This window comes from Macrobrachium rosenbergii, chromosome 14 (assembly GCF_040412425.1).
Source record: "Macrobrachium rosenbergii isolate ZJJX-2024 chromosome 14, ASM4041242v1, whole genome shotgun sequence".
NCBI lineage: Eukaryota > Metazoa > Arthropoda > Malacostraca > Decapoda > Palaemonidae > Macrobrachium > Macrobrachium rosenbergii.
In genome coordinates this window covers 29,077,384-29,097,383 of record NC_089754.1, presented here as the reverse complement: position 1 = coordinate 29,097,383, position 20,000 = coordinate 29,077,384, and the positions used below count along the sequence as shown (strand labels likewise).

Here is a 20,000-nt window from a genome sequence, read left to right as displayed (position 1 = left end):
CGGGCTTGTTTAAACTGGACACCAGAGTAGCTTCTTAGTTTCGTCTGCAAATGAGATTATGAATCGTTTATATCCTCTCTTGGTTTTTCCTTAAAGAGGACCCGGAGAGGAGGACAATAATAGGAGAATTTATTGAACTTAATTTGGAAGTGTGAGGTTACTGGAACGGTGATAAACTGAATGAAAGAGACAGTGATTGATTATTTTTAGAATGGAGAAATGAGTCATGTACCAGAGTATCGATTATCTGAATGTCTGGCCGCTTACTTGTCTTTTGTTCCTGCGCTCTTAATTTCATTTCCTATTTTTTCTTCAGAAATAAAAGTCTATTGACTTATTAGATCGGTTGCCTACTTGTTTGCGAGACTACATTAACTGAAAAGCAATATTTTTTTTATTAAGAGCAACTGTCAACATATTGAGTGCTTTGCATGAGAATGAAAGAGATTAATCTTTATTCATAAAACATATTCTTTCTTATATATATATATATATATATATATATATATATATATATATATATATATATATATATATATATATATATATATATATATATATATATATATATATATATATATATATATATATATTTTCTTTTCTATGTTTACCTAAAGATTTTTCCTGTTGAAATGCTGACATTCACATACAAAGTATATCTTAGTTTAACCAGACCACTGAGCTGAATATGAGAGAGAGAGAGAGAGAGAGAGAGAGAGAGAGAGAGAGAGAGAAAGGAGACACACTGAGGTATTATCGGTATGAGAAGCAACAACGCATTACCCTTAATAACTTCATGAGCTCAAAATAAACAAAACAAAATTGTAAAATTACCAAGAAATTCTATTTCCAAATCAGTAATAGTTAACCCCAATTAAAACGCAGCCAAGAAGCGAAAGTTATCAGCACAGATCATTACAAGAAAATAGTCAGAAATAAATATATCATTTCATACAATGAACGCCCCAGCTTTCTCGAATTCCAGAGTCCACCGTCCCATTCCTCATTGCTAATCTGTTTAGAATCCTATTATCCCCAAAAGCATCTCGATTTATGGGTATTCGTTGTCCCACAAACCCACTTTATGGATTATGTCTTCTAATAATGGATATTTCGGACATTTTAGTGGCCAGCCCTGGAGATTATGGAACCCCAAAGAGGTGGATCGTAAATAAGTATCCACGATTACCTGCCGTAAAGCTTCGGCGAGTCTTCAAGGTACAATATGTGGGGGCAGTATTAGTCTATATGTGAGTGATTGGTTGATGATGTCTATATATTCATGCGTGAGAACTCTGCGGGGTTTTACCCTTACAGTTGCAAACGTAGTCTTTGAAATAGGGCTGTGCGCACGCTAGAAGGCGATTCTCTCTCTCTCTCTCTCTCTCTCTCTCTCTCTCTCTCTCTCTCTATGAGAGAGAGAGAGAGAGAGAGAGAGAGATGAGAAAATTTCGACAAGAAGCAAAGAGAAAATAAGTGAGAGAGAGAGAGAGAGAGAGAGAGAGAGAGAGAGAGACCAACACGAAGTGTAACATCTTTCAGAGTCGCATACCAAGTATCTTAGCCAAAATTGCGTACGAACTTAAGTTTGTCACAGCCACGAATCCTACAGAACATTCGAAAAAAAATAATAAACAAAAAATATACACTTAAAACCCATCACTCACAAACTGTACAAACTACATTTCTCACGCGTCATCTAAATCCCGCCCAAGCGAGCGAGATTACCCAAAGCTATTTCATGTGGATTAACGGTTTATATGTAATGCTGAAAACAAACTGGCGGAAGTACAGAGCAGGAAAAATGATTGTCCTGACAGCCTTCGGACTTAGCAGATCAAGGAGAGAATCTAGTGATCAAGAGAATTAAGTTCTTGCACAAAATAAAACGCGATTATGTTTCGTACGCAAGTCATCGTTTTCTGTGAAACTAGCTTTTTATTGCTTGGTGTAAATTAGTACAAATGTGATACAGAGGTCATAGCATGCACAATTGTGCCAGGTATAAATGTATATTATGTAAAAATTGCAAATAGTTGAATAAATACCTTTTCATAATTAAAAAAAAAAGCGTTTTCCTCATACAGATTCGTAGCTCACCACTAAGATTTAATTATGCAGTCACTGATGAAGACATCAATTTATGGGTTGCGGAAACAATATATATATGTCCCACATAACCCATATATATATATATATATATATATATATATATAATGTTCCCCAACTGACATAAATTGATGTCTTCAACAGTGACTGTATAACTCAATCTTAGTGGTGAGCCAAAGTCCTGAAAACGAATCTGCATAGGGAAAGTGTTTATTTTCTTGATAAAATTGTGAAAAGGTATTTATTCAACTATTTGTAATTTTTACATAATATACATTTACACCTGGCACAATTGTGCATGCTATGACCTCTGTATCACATTTGTACTAATTTACACCAAGCAATAAGAAGCTGGCTTCACAGGAAACGATGATGTTTAAAAAAATAAAAATTAGAATTAAAAATTACAAAATGGTTGACTAACTATCCAGGTTCTCTCCATACCATCAATCGTATTATATATATATATATATATATATATTTTACCCTATATATATATATATATATATATATATGATTATTATCACTTTTGTACGTGATTCATTTATCACACATTACCACAGGTGAAAAATAAGAAACGGGTGTAGGTCCTGACCGGTTTCACTTTATTTCCAAGCCATTGACGAAGGACTGATACAGAGTGTGAGAAGTCACAAATATATATACTACAAGAACAGTACTAACGAACATACACAACCGTTAGAGGTTCCATATCCCCACCAGGCCGGTGTCGAGGAGGGTGGCCTTTAAAACTCATTTGGCTAAAAATCACAATAGACTCTCAGGGGACATTGCTGATAAACAGACCATACCCCACCTCAGATCCACACCTGACAGGTGTCATGGAGGCTTTGGAAACTCATTAACATTACTACCTCTGCTGTGTTTACAAATATGATAATCCTATTTTCATATATCTCTACTGCCTACCTTAAAGTTTAAACAATTTACAAATTTCTTTTGATATTAAAGGATCAAGTTTATACATCCCTTGAATATTCATATTATGGTTGTAACTTTCTTTTATGAAGCTAGATTCAATGATGTTCCTTTCCAGTGCATTATTAGAATATACAATCCTTTTTGCCCCTTCCCAGTTGATAGCATGATTGTTCTCACTAACATGTACAAATATACCACTGTTCCTTTCATCTCACACATTTCTTATGTTGTTCAATTCTTTTTTCCAGTGCTTTCCTGGTTTGGCCAATATAAAAGTTGTCACAAGACTTACACGGAATTTTATATACACACCCTTTAATATTGTCTGGGGAGTTCTTGATAAGTACATTTTTCATTGTTGTATTGTTCTTAAATGCGACATTAACACCAAAATTCTTAAGAAGATGAGGGATATCTTTCATACTATTATTATAAGGCAGAACAAGCAAATTTTTGTGTTGTAAGTTCTTTCTGGTTTTGATACATAGTCTTTTGCGGACTGTTTAATACACTATCAGGATATTTCAATTTTTGCCTGCATTCCTAATCTTATCTATTTCATCATCAATATATTCAGGGCTACATACCCGTAATGCTCTTAAAAACATAGATGAAAACACTGACTTTTTAACCTTATTGCTTTGTCCAGAATAGAAATGCACATAGGAAGAAATATTAGTGGGTTTTCTATACACACTATATTTAAACCCACTACTATTTCTTCGTATGAGGACATCCAGAAACGGTAAGCACCCATCATTTTCCATTTCCATCGTGAATTTAATTGATGGTACTAATTGATTTAACTTAAAAAAAGTTTTTACATCTTGGTTCCCTGACACAAATTATGTCGTCAACATACCTAAACCATGTTACACAGGGATTATGTTGTTTAATATCTTCTTTTCAAAAAATTCCATATATAAGTTACTTAACACTGGGGATAGAGGGTTTCCCATTGCCATACCAAAATTTTGTGAGTAAAATTTACCATTAAATTCAAATTTACAATCTTTACACATAATTTAATCAGTTCAATTAAAGTACTTTTAGAAAATGGGATATCCAGCTGTGTGTTCTCTAACAATTCAGATAAAAACGCCATCAGATCATCTATTGGCACCTTTGTGAAGAGTGATACAACATCAAAACTTACAAGCCTGGATTCACTATTAATCTCTACACTATTTAGTTTATTTATCAGGTCCACATTATTCTTGATATTTGCATTTGAGATGGTACCTACTAATGGGTTGAGAATATCTACTAAGTACTTCTTTAAATTGTATGATGGAACCAACTGAACTGATAATTGGCCTGGCAGGAAAGTTTGCTTTGTGAGTTTTTATTGTACCATACATGTATGGTAGCGATGGAGAGGTCACACAAACTTCTTTATAAGGCTTTCGTTACCTTTAACAGGTTTTTTCACTTTCTTATTGAAACCACTATTCACATTGTCTATCGGGTTCTTATTTAATTCTTTTATATGTGTATCATCACCTAAAAGATTTTGCATTTTTCTATATATTCACTTTTATTTAAAATTACAAGAGCGCCTGATTTATCTGCTTTTGTCATGTGTATATTTTTATCTTTTTCAGTTCATTAATAGCAACCATAAAATCTTTTGCATTTGATAAAAAGACTATGTATCAAAACCAGAAAGAACTACAACAAAAAATTTGCTTGTTCTGCCTTATAATAATAGTATGAAAGATATCCCTCATCTTCTTAAGAATTTTGATGTCGCATTTAAGAACAATACAACAATGAAAAATGTACTTATCAAGAACTCCCAGACAATATTAAAGGGTGTATATAAAATTCCGTGTAGTCTTGTGACAACTTTTATATTGGCCAAACCGGGAAAGCACTGGAAAAGAATTGAACAACATAAGAAATGTGTGATATGCACAAGGGAACAGTGGTATATTTGTACATGTTAGAGAACAATCATGCTATCAACTGGGAAGGGGCAAATTGTATATTCTAATAATGCACTGGAAAGGAACATCATTGAATCATAATAAAAGAAAGTTACAAAATAATTTTGAATATCAATCAAGGGATGTATAAACTTGATCCTTTAATATCAAAAGAAATTTGTAAATTGTTTAAACTTTAAGGTGTAGTAGAGATATATGAAAATAGGATTATCATATTTGTAAACACAGCAGGGTAGTAATGTTAATGAGTTTCCAAACTCCGCTCCATGACACCTGTCAGGTGTGGATCTGAGGTGGGTATGGTCTGTTTATCAGCAATGTAAGAGTCTATTGTGATTTTTAGCCAAATGAGTTTTAAAGGCCACCCCTACCTTAAAAAGGGGGATATGGAACCTCTAACGGTTGTGTATGTTCAAGTACTGTTCTTGTAGTATATATATTTGTGACTTCTCACACTCTGTATCAGTCCTTCCAATGGCTTGGAAATAAAGTCAGAAACCGGTCAGGACCTACACCCTGTTTCTTATTTTTCACCTGTGGTAATATGTATATATATATATATATATATATATATATATATATATATATATATATATATATATATATATATATATATATATATATGATACGATTGATGGTGGTGAAGAGAGCCTGCACTGGTTAGTGAAAGCATTTATAATTCTTCATAGAAGTATTACTTAATGGCGAAAGTTAGCAAGAGTAAAGGTAAAGACAAGGCAAACGTAGAATAGTAGGACAAAAGAAGAGAAAGAACAGAATAGGTGAGGTAAGAAAACACAGACAGAAAAACACTGATAACAGATTGCCACTGTCAAACATTTAGCGACTCTGAGTAAATAGATTAAAGGAAACGTTTTCAGAAAGACAGTAATTCATGGCAGAATAAAAACCGTCTCCCAATTACTCTCATTCTCGTCTTCAAAACGTTTCCCCTGGAGTGTGACATAAATATTGCTGGACTGTAAAAGTCGACTACCCCCCAAAAAAAATTCCTGGGTTTTGGGTAATGTTGATTAAATAAAATAGCAGACCATTTGCATATCTAAAGGCTCGTCATTGAAGCCCGGAAAAAACCACTGGGAGAAAAGATCGAATATTTTCAAATGCTTTCAAATATTACGCTTTGATGAGAGGAAGTAAAAAACAAAAAGGGCCACAAACTCCCTCATTTGGGGAAACGTAAAATTTGGGGGGTGGGAATTTTTGGCCCCTAAACTTGTGGAAAGCAAAAGTGGTGGAGAGAGTATTTATTCCTTGTGGCCATAAAGTTTGAATTGCTGGAACTTTGCGTGGAAATGTCGCCCTAATTGCGAGGGATTCAATGAATAGCAGTTTCTGTGAATAGTTGGACAGCGAAATTGTAATAAGATTTCCTGTTGGCTTTTGACAAAAATATAGAAGATATAATTGTTTTTTATATTTTTTATTGTTTTAGCAACATCTCTTGATGAAAAAGATGCAAAAGTTCATGAAATTAATAATAAAAGTCCATTAAAATATATACATTCGTTTCCAGAGCAGTTTAAAAGCTTTCTTCCTCAAGTATTAATATGAGAAGTGATAAAATATTTGAATAATTAAAAACTAGCATTCTTTAAACGAATGCAAGGAAAGTGTCAATTATCTTAGAGTGAACATGTGAACTAAAAAATTACTTAAAAGAATAGTTATATTTCATGCTGCGTCTACCTAAGTTTATTTTAAATCTACCTAAGACTAGTTAGTTGCACAAATAGATCTAAATTCATACCTTTGTTTCAAGACGGAAATATTTTAAAATTAATTCTGTTCATTACAAGAGATTATTCATACTAGCTTTATACAAGGGACAAGATAATGGCATTATGTTTGCTGTGGATCTAATTTTCAAATATAAGGTCAAGTGTCACTCAAATGGAAAAAAAAATTAATTTTGTCCATGAAAAAAGTGGAAGAAAGATCATAGTTGATTAATAATGTTCATCAGTAACCTTTCAAAAATGAAGGACAAATACACACACACACAAAATGTCAAAATTATTTTAAAAATTTACGATTTTTTTCATCGTACATGTAGCATAATTGGATCAAGATTATTATATTATCAGGGTGACGGTCTAATAAATATCTATTTTATTTATAATATTCATCGGAGACCTTTAAAAGCAGCTTGGGCCCAAAAAAGGGTAAAAATTATTTTAGAGGCTGATAACATTTTTCATAAACAAAATATTGCAAAACTGGGTGAACATGATGATGTTATCTGAATAAGCTCTCTGAAAAGAACTATATATAACATTAGGTCAAAATGTAGATGCATTATATATAATATAACCATATGAATATCATCATTTTACCACACTGGAACCTCCAGTGGTGGGAGAAAGGAATTATTCGAATTATTTATTTGCCTCATAATTCCACGAGCTATTTCATATGAATTTTTTTGGATGCCTGGTTGATATAATTCATAAATTTAAAAAAAAATGGGTTTATATAATATAATTTTCATTTGTGAGAAGAACATCTTGGAGACATCATCGTATAGAAACCCCCTTCAGAAAACCTTTTCTAAGAAAACATAATGTTACAACAAGTAATTTGATCCAAGGAATTAAATTACAAAATTGTTTACCGTAACTAATAGTAACTTCGTATGACAACTTGTCAGGGATATGAAGTAGAATCTATTGATCTATACCTTACCTTATTATATTTATAAAAAGATATACAATTAATTACTTCAGCCTATCCTCTTATATCTCAAAGGTAATTTCAGGTACCCACTCATATCTTGGTAGTAATCGTTTTGCTTCCGAGATTACAGATTGTCTTATGTATCCCACATGTTAAATGGGCTTCGTAAGAGAGAGAGAGAGAGAGAGAGAGAGAGAGAGAGAGAGAGAGATTTCAGAATGCCATATACATCTTACATGCTGAATAAGGCCTCCAGTAAAAAGTGTGTTTGTGAGAGAGAGAGAGAGAGAGAGAGAGAGAGAGAGAGAGAGAGAGAGAGAGAGAGAGAGACAAGAAACTAAACTTAATCGTGTCAACTCAGAGCATCCTCGAGCGGAACTCCAAAACCCATCCAACTTGTTTCCCGCTTGTCAGCAAGTCTCCGAAATATTACAGTTTCTCTTCGTCTTCACTTCAGATATGTTATATATATGGTAATGAGGTGAAGCTGCGCTCTCTCTCTCTCTCTCTCTCTCTCTCTCTCTCTCTCTCTCTCTCTCTCTCTCTCTCTTTCAGAGCTCTCGCCCCGTCGCGTCGTGGGACCTTCTCGGGAAGAAAATTTTTGGTAATCAGGTAAAGCTGTAGCCTCTCTCTCTCTCTCTCTCTCTCTCTCTCTCTCTCTCTCTCTCTCTCTCTCTCTCTCTCTCTCTCTCTCTCTCATTTCAGAGCTCTCGCCCCGTTGCGTCATGGAACTTTCTCTTGAAGAAAATTCAAGAATAAGAAAAATGCCGTTGGAGACAAGATATATCTGGGCCCACACCAACCCGTCTTGAAGTGGGAGTTTAAAAAAAAAAATAGATAAATATGTCGTAAAAGTGTTTTATGAAGACAATGAATCGTGAGAGAAACATCGCCAGAGGTTTATCTCGTCCGGGAATCATCATAAATATACTGGATGAAGAACAATACAGAAGAAGAACTCGCTTGTAGAAAGTGTTCCGATATCACAGATCGACAACGGCGTTTTGGGTGAAGGGTTCAGATAACTTTTTTGAATTATTTATTTAAATCCGAACACATTTCAGTTTTTCCAAAGCATTTGAAGGCATTTGGCGCAGAATTCGTCATTTGTCGAGGGGATACAGTCGCCCAAAATGGCAAATGATTGCATCCCCTGTATGTATTTTGTTCAGAAAGACAGGGAATACAATTTATAATTAGTGGAAATTTAAAACGAAACATCCCCAAAAGCCTGTGTGTAATCACGCCAATTATTGGCTATCCTACGAGGACACTAATTATTCGTGCCAATGATAACACTGATCACGCCGTTAATGAATTATAATCACGCCAAGGTCTTCTCTTTGGCGTTTTATTCTATCCTCTAATCACCTCTAATTGCTATTGAAATGACGCCAGGCTGGACTGCGCCACCTTTGCTAATGACTGACGGAATTTGGTTCGATTCTTTAATTATTTTTACGTCAGAATTGTCAGGGAATCTGGGAATCTTTTATTTCAAGGGACGAAAGCTTTTCCAGCCTTGATGACGACTCATTCCAAGTTTCATTACCTTTTCCTCTCTCTGATTAATTTGATTTGATTTTTTTTTTTTTTGGCAAAATTTACGTTTTTTTTTTTTTTTTGTCTTTTTTCTGAGAGACAAATTTCCGAATGTTTGAGACAGGATTGTTTGTACGATGGGAGGTTGGGACTGACTGGCAATGAATGATAAAATTCTGTTATGTTTTACAAGGCTATGCTGATATATATATATATATATATATATATATATATATATATATATATATATATATATAAATATATATATATATATATATATATATATATATATATATATATACATATATATATATATATAAATATATATATATATATATATATATATATATATATATATATATATATATATATATATATATATATATATATATATGGTGTATATAACATACATGCATACATATATATATATATATATATATATATATATATATGTATATATATATATATATATATATATATATATATATATATGTGTGTGTGTGTGTGTGTGTGTATATGTGTGTGTGTGTGTGTATAAAACTATGTTGATTTAACGCTACAGGGACCATAAGCCCTCACCCTTAGGTATGCCTGTCAGACTTACGTTACCCCAGCTGTGTATTCCATTAACACTAATGCGGTGTAATGCTGCCCAATGAATATACCATGAGGCTTTTTATCTGTGTTATTCAAATAAAAAGGAATACGTAAAAAGTAGTTTGGCTAGCTGAACGTATACGAACTGCTTAGAACGTAAATTGAAATGTAAATATGTATGGCGAAAATGTCACGGAACCCATTTTGACTCATTATCATATAAACGACCTTTTCAGAATATTTCCTTTTTGAAGTTGCACGTCGGCGTTTTATGTAACTCCGTGTTCTTATGGTGTTTAGTGGCTAAGTGAGCTTTCAGATCATTGCGTTTACGGTGCAGTCACAAATGACTGGGTAGATTAAGCTATAAGATGACGACTATCAATGAGAATGATATGAAAATCAGACTCTGCAATTATATTTTCTCATAACTCAGATTCATAAGAATTGAACTCATCGTGGACTTCAAGAGTACGATTTAAACAAAGAATTGACAGAGGCAGAATGAATTCGCTCGGTTTTTGTAACATTATTATTATTATTATTATTATTATTATTATTATTATTATTATTATTATTATTATTATTATTATTATTATTCAAATGATGAACCCATATTCATATGGAACAAGCCCACCACAAGGGCCGAAAACTTGAAATTCAAGCTTCCAAAAAAAATTATGATGTTCATTTGAAGGACGTAACAGAAGGTAATAATAAATACAGAAAGAAGAGATCACTAATGACAAAAAATATAAATGAATAAATAAAAATGTAAGTAAATTACAAAATACAAGGAAAATTACTTTAGGGTATTAATGCGTTGCGTCATCGCTTGAACTTTTGAGGTTCCAGTTACACAACAACTAAGCCTCATTTCTTTGTTCAGTACCGTTATCTTATATTTATTATCATTACCTTTGTTTATTATCATTGTATGTGATTGGCTAATTCTACGTAAGGGACAGGCAAACAGACAGAGACGAAGATATTGACTGTGCAATTGATTCCATTATTAACTTGGCGTGATATCAAAGCAATTACCCTCAACGCCCGAGAGAGAGAGAGAGAGAGAGAGAGAGAGAGAGAGAGAGAGAGAGAGAGACACTAATTGACTGATGGAATTAATATAATAAACATAGATCAAAGCAATACGGATACCTAATTTCTAGAGAGAGAGAGAGAGAGAGAGAGAGAGAGAGACTAATTGACTGATGGAACTAATATCATGAACTTAGATCAAAGCAATACGGATACCTAATGTCAAATAGAGAGAGAGAGAGAGAGAGACTGCTATAAAGTTTACAACAGAAATTAAGGTAAAATTCATGAGAATCACGTCAAAAACTATCAGACAAACCAATTTGCGAATATAAAATCAGTCCTTACTTAATTACTTTGTCTAATAATTTGTTTATCACATAAGACACTCATACAAATATAAATATATATATATATATATATATATATATATATATATATATATATATATATAAATATATATATATATAATATACATACATATGTATATGTATATGTATATATATATATATATATACATATGTATATATATATATATATATATATATATATATATATATATATATATATATATATATATATATATATTATATATATATATATGATTGATATATTTATATATGTATATGATTGACGGAATTTAGGTCGAACCGAATGACGATTCTTTTATTATTTTTGGGTCAGAACCGTCAGGGAATCTGGGAATTTGAGAATCTTGGAATCTGGGAATCTCTTATTCCACGTTTCATTACCTTTTCGTCTCTCTGATTTATTTGATTTGATTTTTTTTTTTTTTTTCGAAAAATGATTTATTTGGTATTTTTTTCTGATCGAATTTCCGAATGTTTGAGAAAGCGTTGTTCGTGCGTTAGGAGATTGGAACACGTCTATAATGGAATTTTGTATATATTTACCTTTATATATATATATATATATATATATATATATATATATATATATATATATATATATATATATATATATATATATATATATATATATATATATATATATATATTTATATATAAATTATATATATACATTTGTTTATTTATATATATGTATGTATATATATATATATATATATATATATATATATATATATATATATATATATATATATATATATATATATATATATATATATATATATATATATATATATATATATATATATATATATATATATATATATATATATATATATATATATATGTGTGTAATATACTGTATATATGTATGTATAAAGGTAAATATATACAAAATTCCATTATAGACCTGTTTCAATCTCCCAGAGTACCAACAACGCTTTCTCAAACATTCGGAAATTTGATTATAAAAAAATACCAAAAAATCCTTTAAAAAAATCAAATCAAATTAATCAGAAAGAAGAAAAGGCAATGAACCTTGGAATAAAAGATTCCCAGATTCCAAGATTCTCAGGTTCCCAGATTCCCAAATCCCCTGACGATTCTGACACAAAAATAATAAAAAAAAATCCAAAATAATAAAAAAAAAAATCGTCATTCCGGTTCGAACCAAATTCCGTCAATCATTAGCAAAGGTGGTGCAGCCCTGCGTAGCGTCGTTTCAATAGCAATTAGAGGTGATTAGTGGACTAAAAAAAACGCCAAAGAGAGAAACTTAGCGTGATTATAATTCATTAACGGCGTGATCAGTGTTATCATTGGCACGAATAATTAGTGTCCTCGTAGTACAGCCAGTAATTGGCGTGATTACATACAAGCTTTTGGGGATATATCGTTTTAAATTTCCACTAAATAAAAATTGTATTCCCTGCCTTTCTAAACAAACCACATATATGGGATGCAATCATATGCCATTTTGGGCTGCTGTGTCCCTTCGAAAAATGACGGATTCTGTGCCAGATGCTTTCAAATGCTTTGGAAATAATTTGAAAGTTTTCATATTGATTACGCAATTGTCTGTAAAATTATATATATATATATATATATATATATATATATATATATATATATATATATATATATATATATATATATATATATATATATATATATATATATATATATATATATATATATATATAATTCACCGCATGCATTTAGATGAGGTAAATTAAATTGCTTGATAGTCATCAATATATCCTAAGATTCTCTTCGAAATACTTTTAAACAACTTAGTAATAACTATTATATATATGTGTGTATATATATATATATATATATATATATATATATATATATATATATATATATATATAATATTTGTAAACATATATATATATCATATAATAATAATATTAATAAAACATATAATAATAATAATAATAATAATAATAATAATAATAGGTAAAAACGATTCCTCATATCTTCACAAACAAGATAAACCAACAACAATAATTAAAAAAACATTCATTCTCTCTCTCTCTCTCTCTCTCTCTCTCTCTCTCTCTCTCTCTCTCTCTCTCTCTCCCGCGGGAAAGGAAGCCGAGTATCTTCTGTTTTCATGCTTCCCTCTCGAGACGTTTATGTAGGAAGGATACCTCCTCCAGGCAAATTCTCTCTCTCTCTAAGCAACAACATAACTGTCATTTCCAGGATATTAAAGATGTGGGTCTTGATAACTGACTGGGTTTCTTGTAATGTAATAGTTTTGTTTTTATTTTTTTTCTTAATGTTGGGGTACTGTGTCTGGTATTCGGAATGATTTTAATGAGGGGATATATTTGGTTTTATATTTCCTATGCGAAATGGAAGACAATTTGTTGGAGAATATATATATATATATATATATATATATATATATATATATATATATATATATATATATATATATATATATATATATATTATATATATATATATATATATATATATATATATATATATATATATATATATATATATATATATATATATATATATATATATATATATATATTATATATATATGAATGAATATATATATGTGTACATATTTATATACAAATATATACACAATATATGTACACGTATATTACATATATATATATATATATATATATATATATATATATATATATATATATATATATATATATATATATATATATATATATATGGTTTACAGTTTAGAGTATAAAGTTTAAAGGAATAGGAACCATTGTGGGGAATATCTTTAGATTATCTGCAGAAAAATAAGATCCATTCATATGTTATTCATCAACTAATATATATATATATATATGTGTATATATGTATAATATATATATATATATATATATATATATATATATATGTATATATATATATTATATATATATATATATATATATATATATATATATATATATATATATATATATATATATATATATATCTCAGGACATGAATAAAATATGAATGGATCTTATTCTCTTGCAGATAATCTAAAGATATTCCCTACAATGGTTCCCATTCCTTTAAACTTTTATACTGTAAACCATAAATCATATCAATTTCTAATTTGGGAAAGTCTGAGTTAATGCCATGAAAAAAAAAAAACTGAACCTTTTGATGTGAAATGAAAACACCAAGACAAAGCCAACAGGAAAAAGTTTGGGACCGGTGTTTTTCACGGGAAAACAAAGTTGTCTTAAAACTTGTTTGACTCCAGTTAACTACACTGTTTGCGACCGACGTAATTTCTAAGCCCTTCTTTGAAAGCCAGGATATTTATGTTGTCTTGCCCTGTTTGATTTTTATGCAAGGACTTGGTATATTGCCATTCAATGCATGGCTGAGTGAGTTCCTGTGGGCGTTTGGATTGAGTTAGGCTGGATAATAGCGGTTAATAAGGATTTGTTCTAATAGTCTTTTGTAATTAATGACAATAATTCAAGCACCAGTGGAAATTATATGTAAGTATGTTTGTGTATATATGTATATATATATATATATATATATATATATATATATATATATATATATATATATATATATATATATATATATATATATATATATATATATATATATACATACATACATACATACAGACATATATATTATATATATAGATCGATATATAGCTGTACACACATAATATATATATATATATATATATATATATATATATATATATATATATATATATATATATATATATATATATATATATATATATATATATATATATATATATATATATACATATATATATATGTGTGTGTGTGTGTGTGTGTGTGTATTACATGTCTCAAGTATGGTTCGTTTACTCACCGAAACATCCAATTATCCAAGACATAACCATTCTCTATCTTCAAACGCATTCTCTTTCACTTTAACGCAACCACTCAAAAACGATATTCTCCTTCATATTTATAAAGAAGGAAAGGGGACTAAGAGAAACTAATTACTCTTCACTCCTTCCCCTCAGTAACTTCTGGATGAAGGCTGAGTACCCATACCCCCCCGTTCTCTGTTATAACTTCTATGACGGGAACACCAACAACGTATAAATGTCAAGAGTTAGAATATTAAAGATGAACGTATTATTGTTCTTCCCTCCTGAACTCAACAAACGCTCTTCTGGACGTCCTTTGTGAAATACTTTCGAGAAAATGGAAGGAAAGATGAAGTTGGTCGTATTTATCTGGTGGGCAGATTAGTTCGAAGTGGTATGTTAATCTTGTGATAATACAGGGACATATGGCTTGAAAATCTTTCTGTTATCATAAGAGCAGTTAATACCTTCAGAAATAAAGTCAGTCTGTTTTATACATTGTAGCTAAACAAGTGGAACTTCCAGCAAGGATTGTTCCATTGTTAGGAAAACCAGCTAAAGTTCTCAGACAAATTTCCTGCTGTATTTTAATGGAATAGAATTTATTTGAATCGTTTAGCTGTTCTGAAGGTCAATTAGAATTTCATCATTATATAAACAGAGAGTAAAAGAATATTTCTACCTTCAGAAACTCATTTGAAATTGTATATAATGGATTTATGTGGAAATTATTACAAAATGAGTAGATACTGAAGTTTTTTGCCTCATTTAATACACCTCTTTATGGGCACCATTAGTTGCACGAGGCACATCAAGACATCTTGCCATGTTCGCTGTAGCATAGCCTCATCAGTGGTGGCAATGGCATCATTGTGATCTTTTGTTCGATACACGATATCTTTAACATAACCCCATAGAAAAAGGTCCAGGGGAGTGGTATCTGGTGAACGAGGTGGCCAGGGAATTGGGCCATCCCTTCCAATCCACCGGTCTGGAAATGATTGATTTAGGAACCAACGAACATGCAGTACCCAATGTGGTGGTGTACCATCTTGCTGAAAAATGATGGTTGGTTGAAGGTCATGTGGTTGTGGTGCCACATATTCAGTCAAAAGGTCAAGGTAAACATCTGCAGTAATTGATGTCTCGTTGAAGAAAAATGGACCACTGATTCGATTCCACATGATCCCACACCACACATTCACCTTTGGACTATCTCGGTGAAGTTCCTAGTCACATGGGGATGTTCTGATCCCCAGATTCTCACATCATGTGTGTTCAGTTTCCCTGAAACATGAAAGGTTGCCGCCTCACTAAAACTCGGTTGAGGGACGTTTCATTCTCAGAAATTCGTTCCAGCATGTTAACTGCAAACTCTTTTCGTCATGGTTTATCATTTGACTCGAGTGCCTGTATGAGTTGCACTTTGTAAGCATGCAATCGCAAGCTTGTGTAGGACTTTGTGCACTGTTGAACGTGGTAGCTGTAAGTGTCTGGCAGCAATACGGATGGATTTTATAGGACAACGATCAATGGCTTGTCTTACACGATCTATGTTTTTCTCAGATGTTCTTGGTCTTCCACTCCTCCCTTTATCCAACACTGTCCCTGTCTCCACAAGTTTCTTGTGCCATGCACGAACTGACGGACGTGACGGTGGATCTCTTCCATGCAACGCTGAGTCTGGCTATCCTATTTTGTTTCAGTAAACCATGACACACATTGTGCCTTTTCTTGAGGAGTAGCTATTTTTTAGGGGTTCATTTAACAGTACCCCTTTCATCAACAGGGTACCTGAAATACACAAATGCAATGTGATTAAGAACTATGATAACTGCTGAGTACATAAAACATATCTGATTAACATATCTCATCAATGGCTTTTATAACCTATTTTTTTTAAATTGTAAAGAGACTTTATGCACACCCTGTATTATCTACTTCACGTCATAGAATGATGAAATGTTTCTGAAAGGAAGTTTACGAGAGGAATTCATGATGAGTTTGTGAAATTGCTCTGTCAGATGTTCACATTGTTTAATAATAAAATGCAATTTTTCGTGTTAAGAAGATAAATTCTGTCTGCCCAGATAAATGACACGATTAAGTTGAGCTCTCTCTCTCTCTCTCTCTCTCTCTCTCTCTCTCTCTCATAAAATTCAATACGGACAGGGTTGTTGGTGCTTGACAGACAAGTGGTTCAGCACTAACCCCTAAATTCTGAATCTCTCTCTCTCTCTCTCTCTCTCTCTCTCTCTCTCTTATGATGGGAGGCTTATATAACATATGAAATCAATAAGACAGTCTGAAAGCTCTCTCTCTCTCTCTCTCTCTCTCTCTCTCTCTCTCTCTCTCTCTCTCTCTCTCCTAACCTGGATAAATGATAAATGAATGATTGTTATATCTCTGTCCCCTGCAAAGATCAATACACACAGCTCAGAAAGACCCCATAAAGAGACAAATGCAATATCAACAAATAACCTTGTGCAGAGGAGAGGTAAAGATGATAAAAATGAATATAAAAATATATAAATAAAACTCCTGAGATAAATGGTAGGTTGAGCAATTCAATAAATACATGAGCAAGAGAGATTTCCCCTCTCCTGGTCTTTTCACGTGAGTCAAGTTTGTCTGGAAAAGATGGTCAGATTTCCCTTGAAATTCTGGGATATTGATATGTGAGTTAATCTTTATTATATTTCGATTTTAATATCAAGCTGCATTGCGAGATTCGATTTTATTTTGCTGGGTATATATTGGATATGTGTTTGCAAGTGTCTTTTGAATTGCTAATCGTTTAATGTATGGCGGATTATTATATATATATATATATATATATATATATATATATATATATATATATATATATATATATATATATATGTATATATATATATATATATATATATATATAAATATATACATATATATATAAATATATATATATATATATATATATATATATATATATATATATATATATATATATATATATTCCATCAGTACTAATGAGACGCAAAAGATCTATAATAACTTATTTTGTAACGCAAGAATGTTATTGTGAGCATAAAAATCCATTTAAACCCTTTTTGATGTAAGGTGATAAAAAAAAAACAGGGAATCTTACGCTACATTTCCTCGATGAGGAACTATTTCAAAAATGCAGGGAAATACTAGAGTTAGCTGATCTCCACTCAACATTTTGAAACGAAAAACTGTTTTAATTTTTAATCTCCGTCTCTTGTTTATGCTTATCTGCTTAAATAATAAGGAATATAACTTTGATATAAATCTTACCTTAAGCAAGAGAAAGACATTGCTCGAGTGTCGACACTTCATTTCTCTGTTTTTCAGAGCAGTCTTGTAATCCCTTCATCCGTGAGTTGGGGGCGCTGGCGTTGGGGGTGGGGGAGGTGGATGTGTTGCAAAGCAATATGCAATTTACTCCAAAGTGATTGCTTTATTTATTTTTGTTATTGTTTTTTTTCTTATTTCGTCTCACTGCCTCCTGTGAGATGAAAATCCTTCAAGCTTGCATGAATTGTATATGTTATTAATTTACCGGGATTTTTATCATAACTGCGTGCTCGGTGATTGCAGTATATTGCATATGCATGAAATGTATATATATATATATATATATATATATATATATATATATATATATATATATATATATATATATATATGATATACATATGCATTTTTGACCGTGTGTATACACGTATGTATATGGTGTTTTTTAACCGTGTGTATACGTATGTATATTCTCTGGGTTTAACTCTCTCTCTCTCTCTCTCTCTCTCTGTACATAAAATTCAATACGGACAGGGTTGTTGGTGCTTGACAGACAAGTGGTTCAGCACTAACCCCTAAATTCTGAATCTCTCTCTCTCTCTCTCTCTCTCTCTCTCTCTCTCTCTCTCTCTCTCTCTCTCTCTCGGACCGGGTTTTTGGTGCTTGACAGACAAGTGGTTCAGTACTAACCCCTAAATTTTGAATCTTTCTCTCTCTCTCTCTCTCGTTATGATGGGAAGCTTATATAGCATGTGAAATCAATAAGACAGTCTGAAAGCTCTCTCTCTCTCTCTCTCTCTCTCTCTCTCTCTCTCTCTCTCTCTCTCTCTCTCTCTCTCTCTCTCTCCTTTATCCAAAGCCCTCAATAAGTGTTGCGCTTTTAGCTAATGAGCAATGCTACCCATTGTCTACACCTGGCATACTCCAATCATTAAGATTCCACAGGTATGAATGCTTGTATTGAACAGGTGAGTGGTTGTATACCCCCGTGAGTATGGATTTGAATTTGTTATTATTATTATTATTATTATTATTATTATTATTATTATTATTATTATTATTATTATTATTTTATTATTTCAGTAGATGAAACCTATTCATATGGAACAAGCACACAGGGGCCAATGACTTGAAATTCAAGCTTCCAAAGAATGTTGGTTTCAACCTCCCACCACAGACCCCACACTGCAGCAGTAGCTCATCATGATGCAGAGACAGTGATTTTTCATCCCCCTGGGGGAGACTAGAACCCGCGAAATCTGAGTGGCATCCACAACACTAACCACTATACCAGCGGACCAGCCATGGGTTCATTGTTGTCAATACGCTTTTTTAGTGTGTTTGTTCTAGATATTTTTCCGTTTTAACAATTTTTTTTATAAAGGATTTAGTTCGTTTGTAATCTTTTTTTTTTTATTTTAAATATTATGTTAGATATGAAAGGAAATTTCAAAATTATTTCATATGCTTGGGGTATAGAATATAATGTATGAATGTGTATTGAAAACGTGTTGAAATAACTATTGCAAGATAATTGCCTGTTTTTGTGTTTTGAAAATAGCTATTGCAATATAACTGTCAGTTTTTTATTTGTTTGTA

At 31.6% G+C, this 20,000-nt stretch overlaps 1 protein-coding gene across 1 annotated transcript in view; it reads right to left on the bottom strand.

Moving 5' to 3' along the window:
• The window catches only part of LOC136845516 (adhesive plaque matrix protein 2-like), a 51,850-nt gene that overhangs the window by 10,896 nt on the left and 20,954 nt on the right, over positions 1 to 20,000 (bottom strand). The window contains exon 14 of the mRNA XM_067115694.1: positions 15,896 to 16,095. Within this exon, the coding sequence (XP_066971795.1) occupies positions 15,896 to 16,095 (200 nt within the window). The remainder of the gene's footprint in view (positions 1 to 15,895; positions 16,096 to 20,000) is intronic.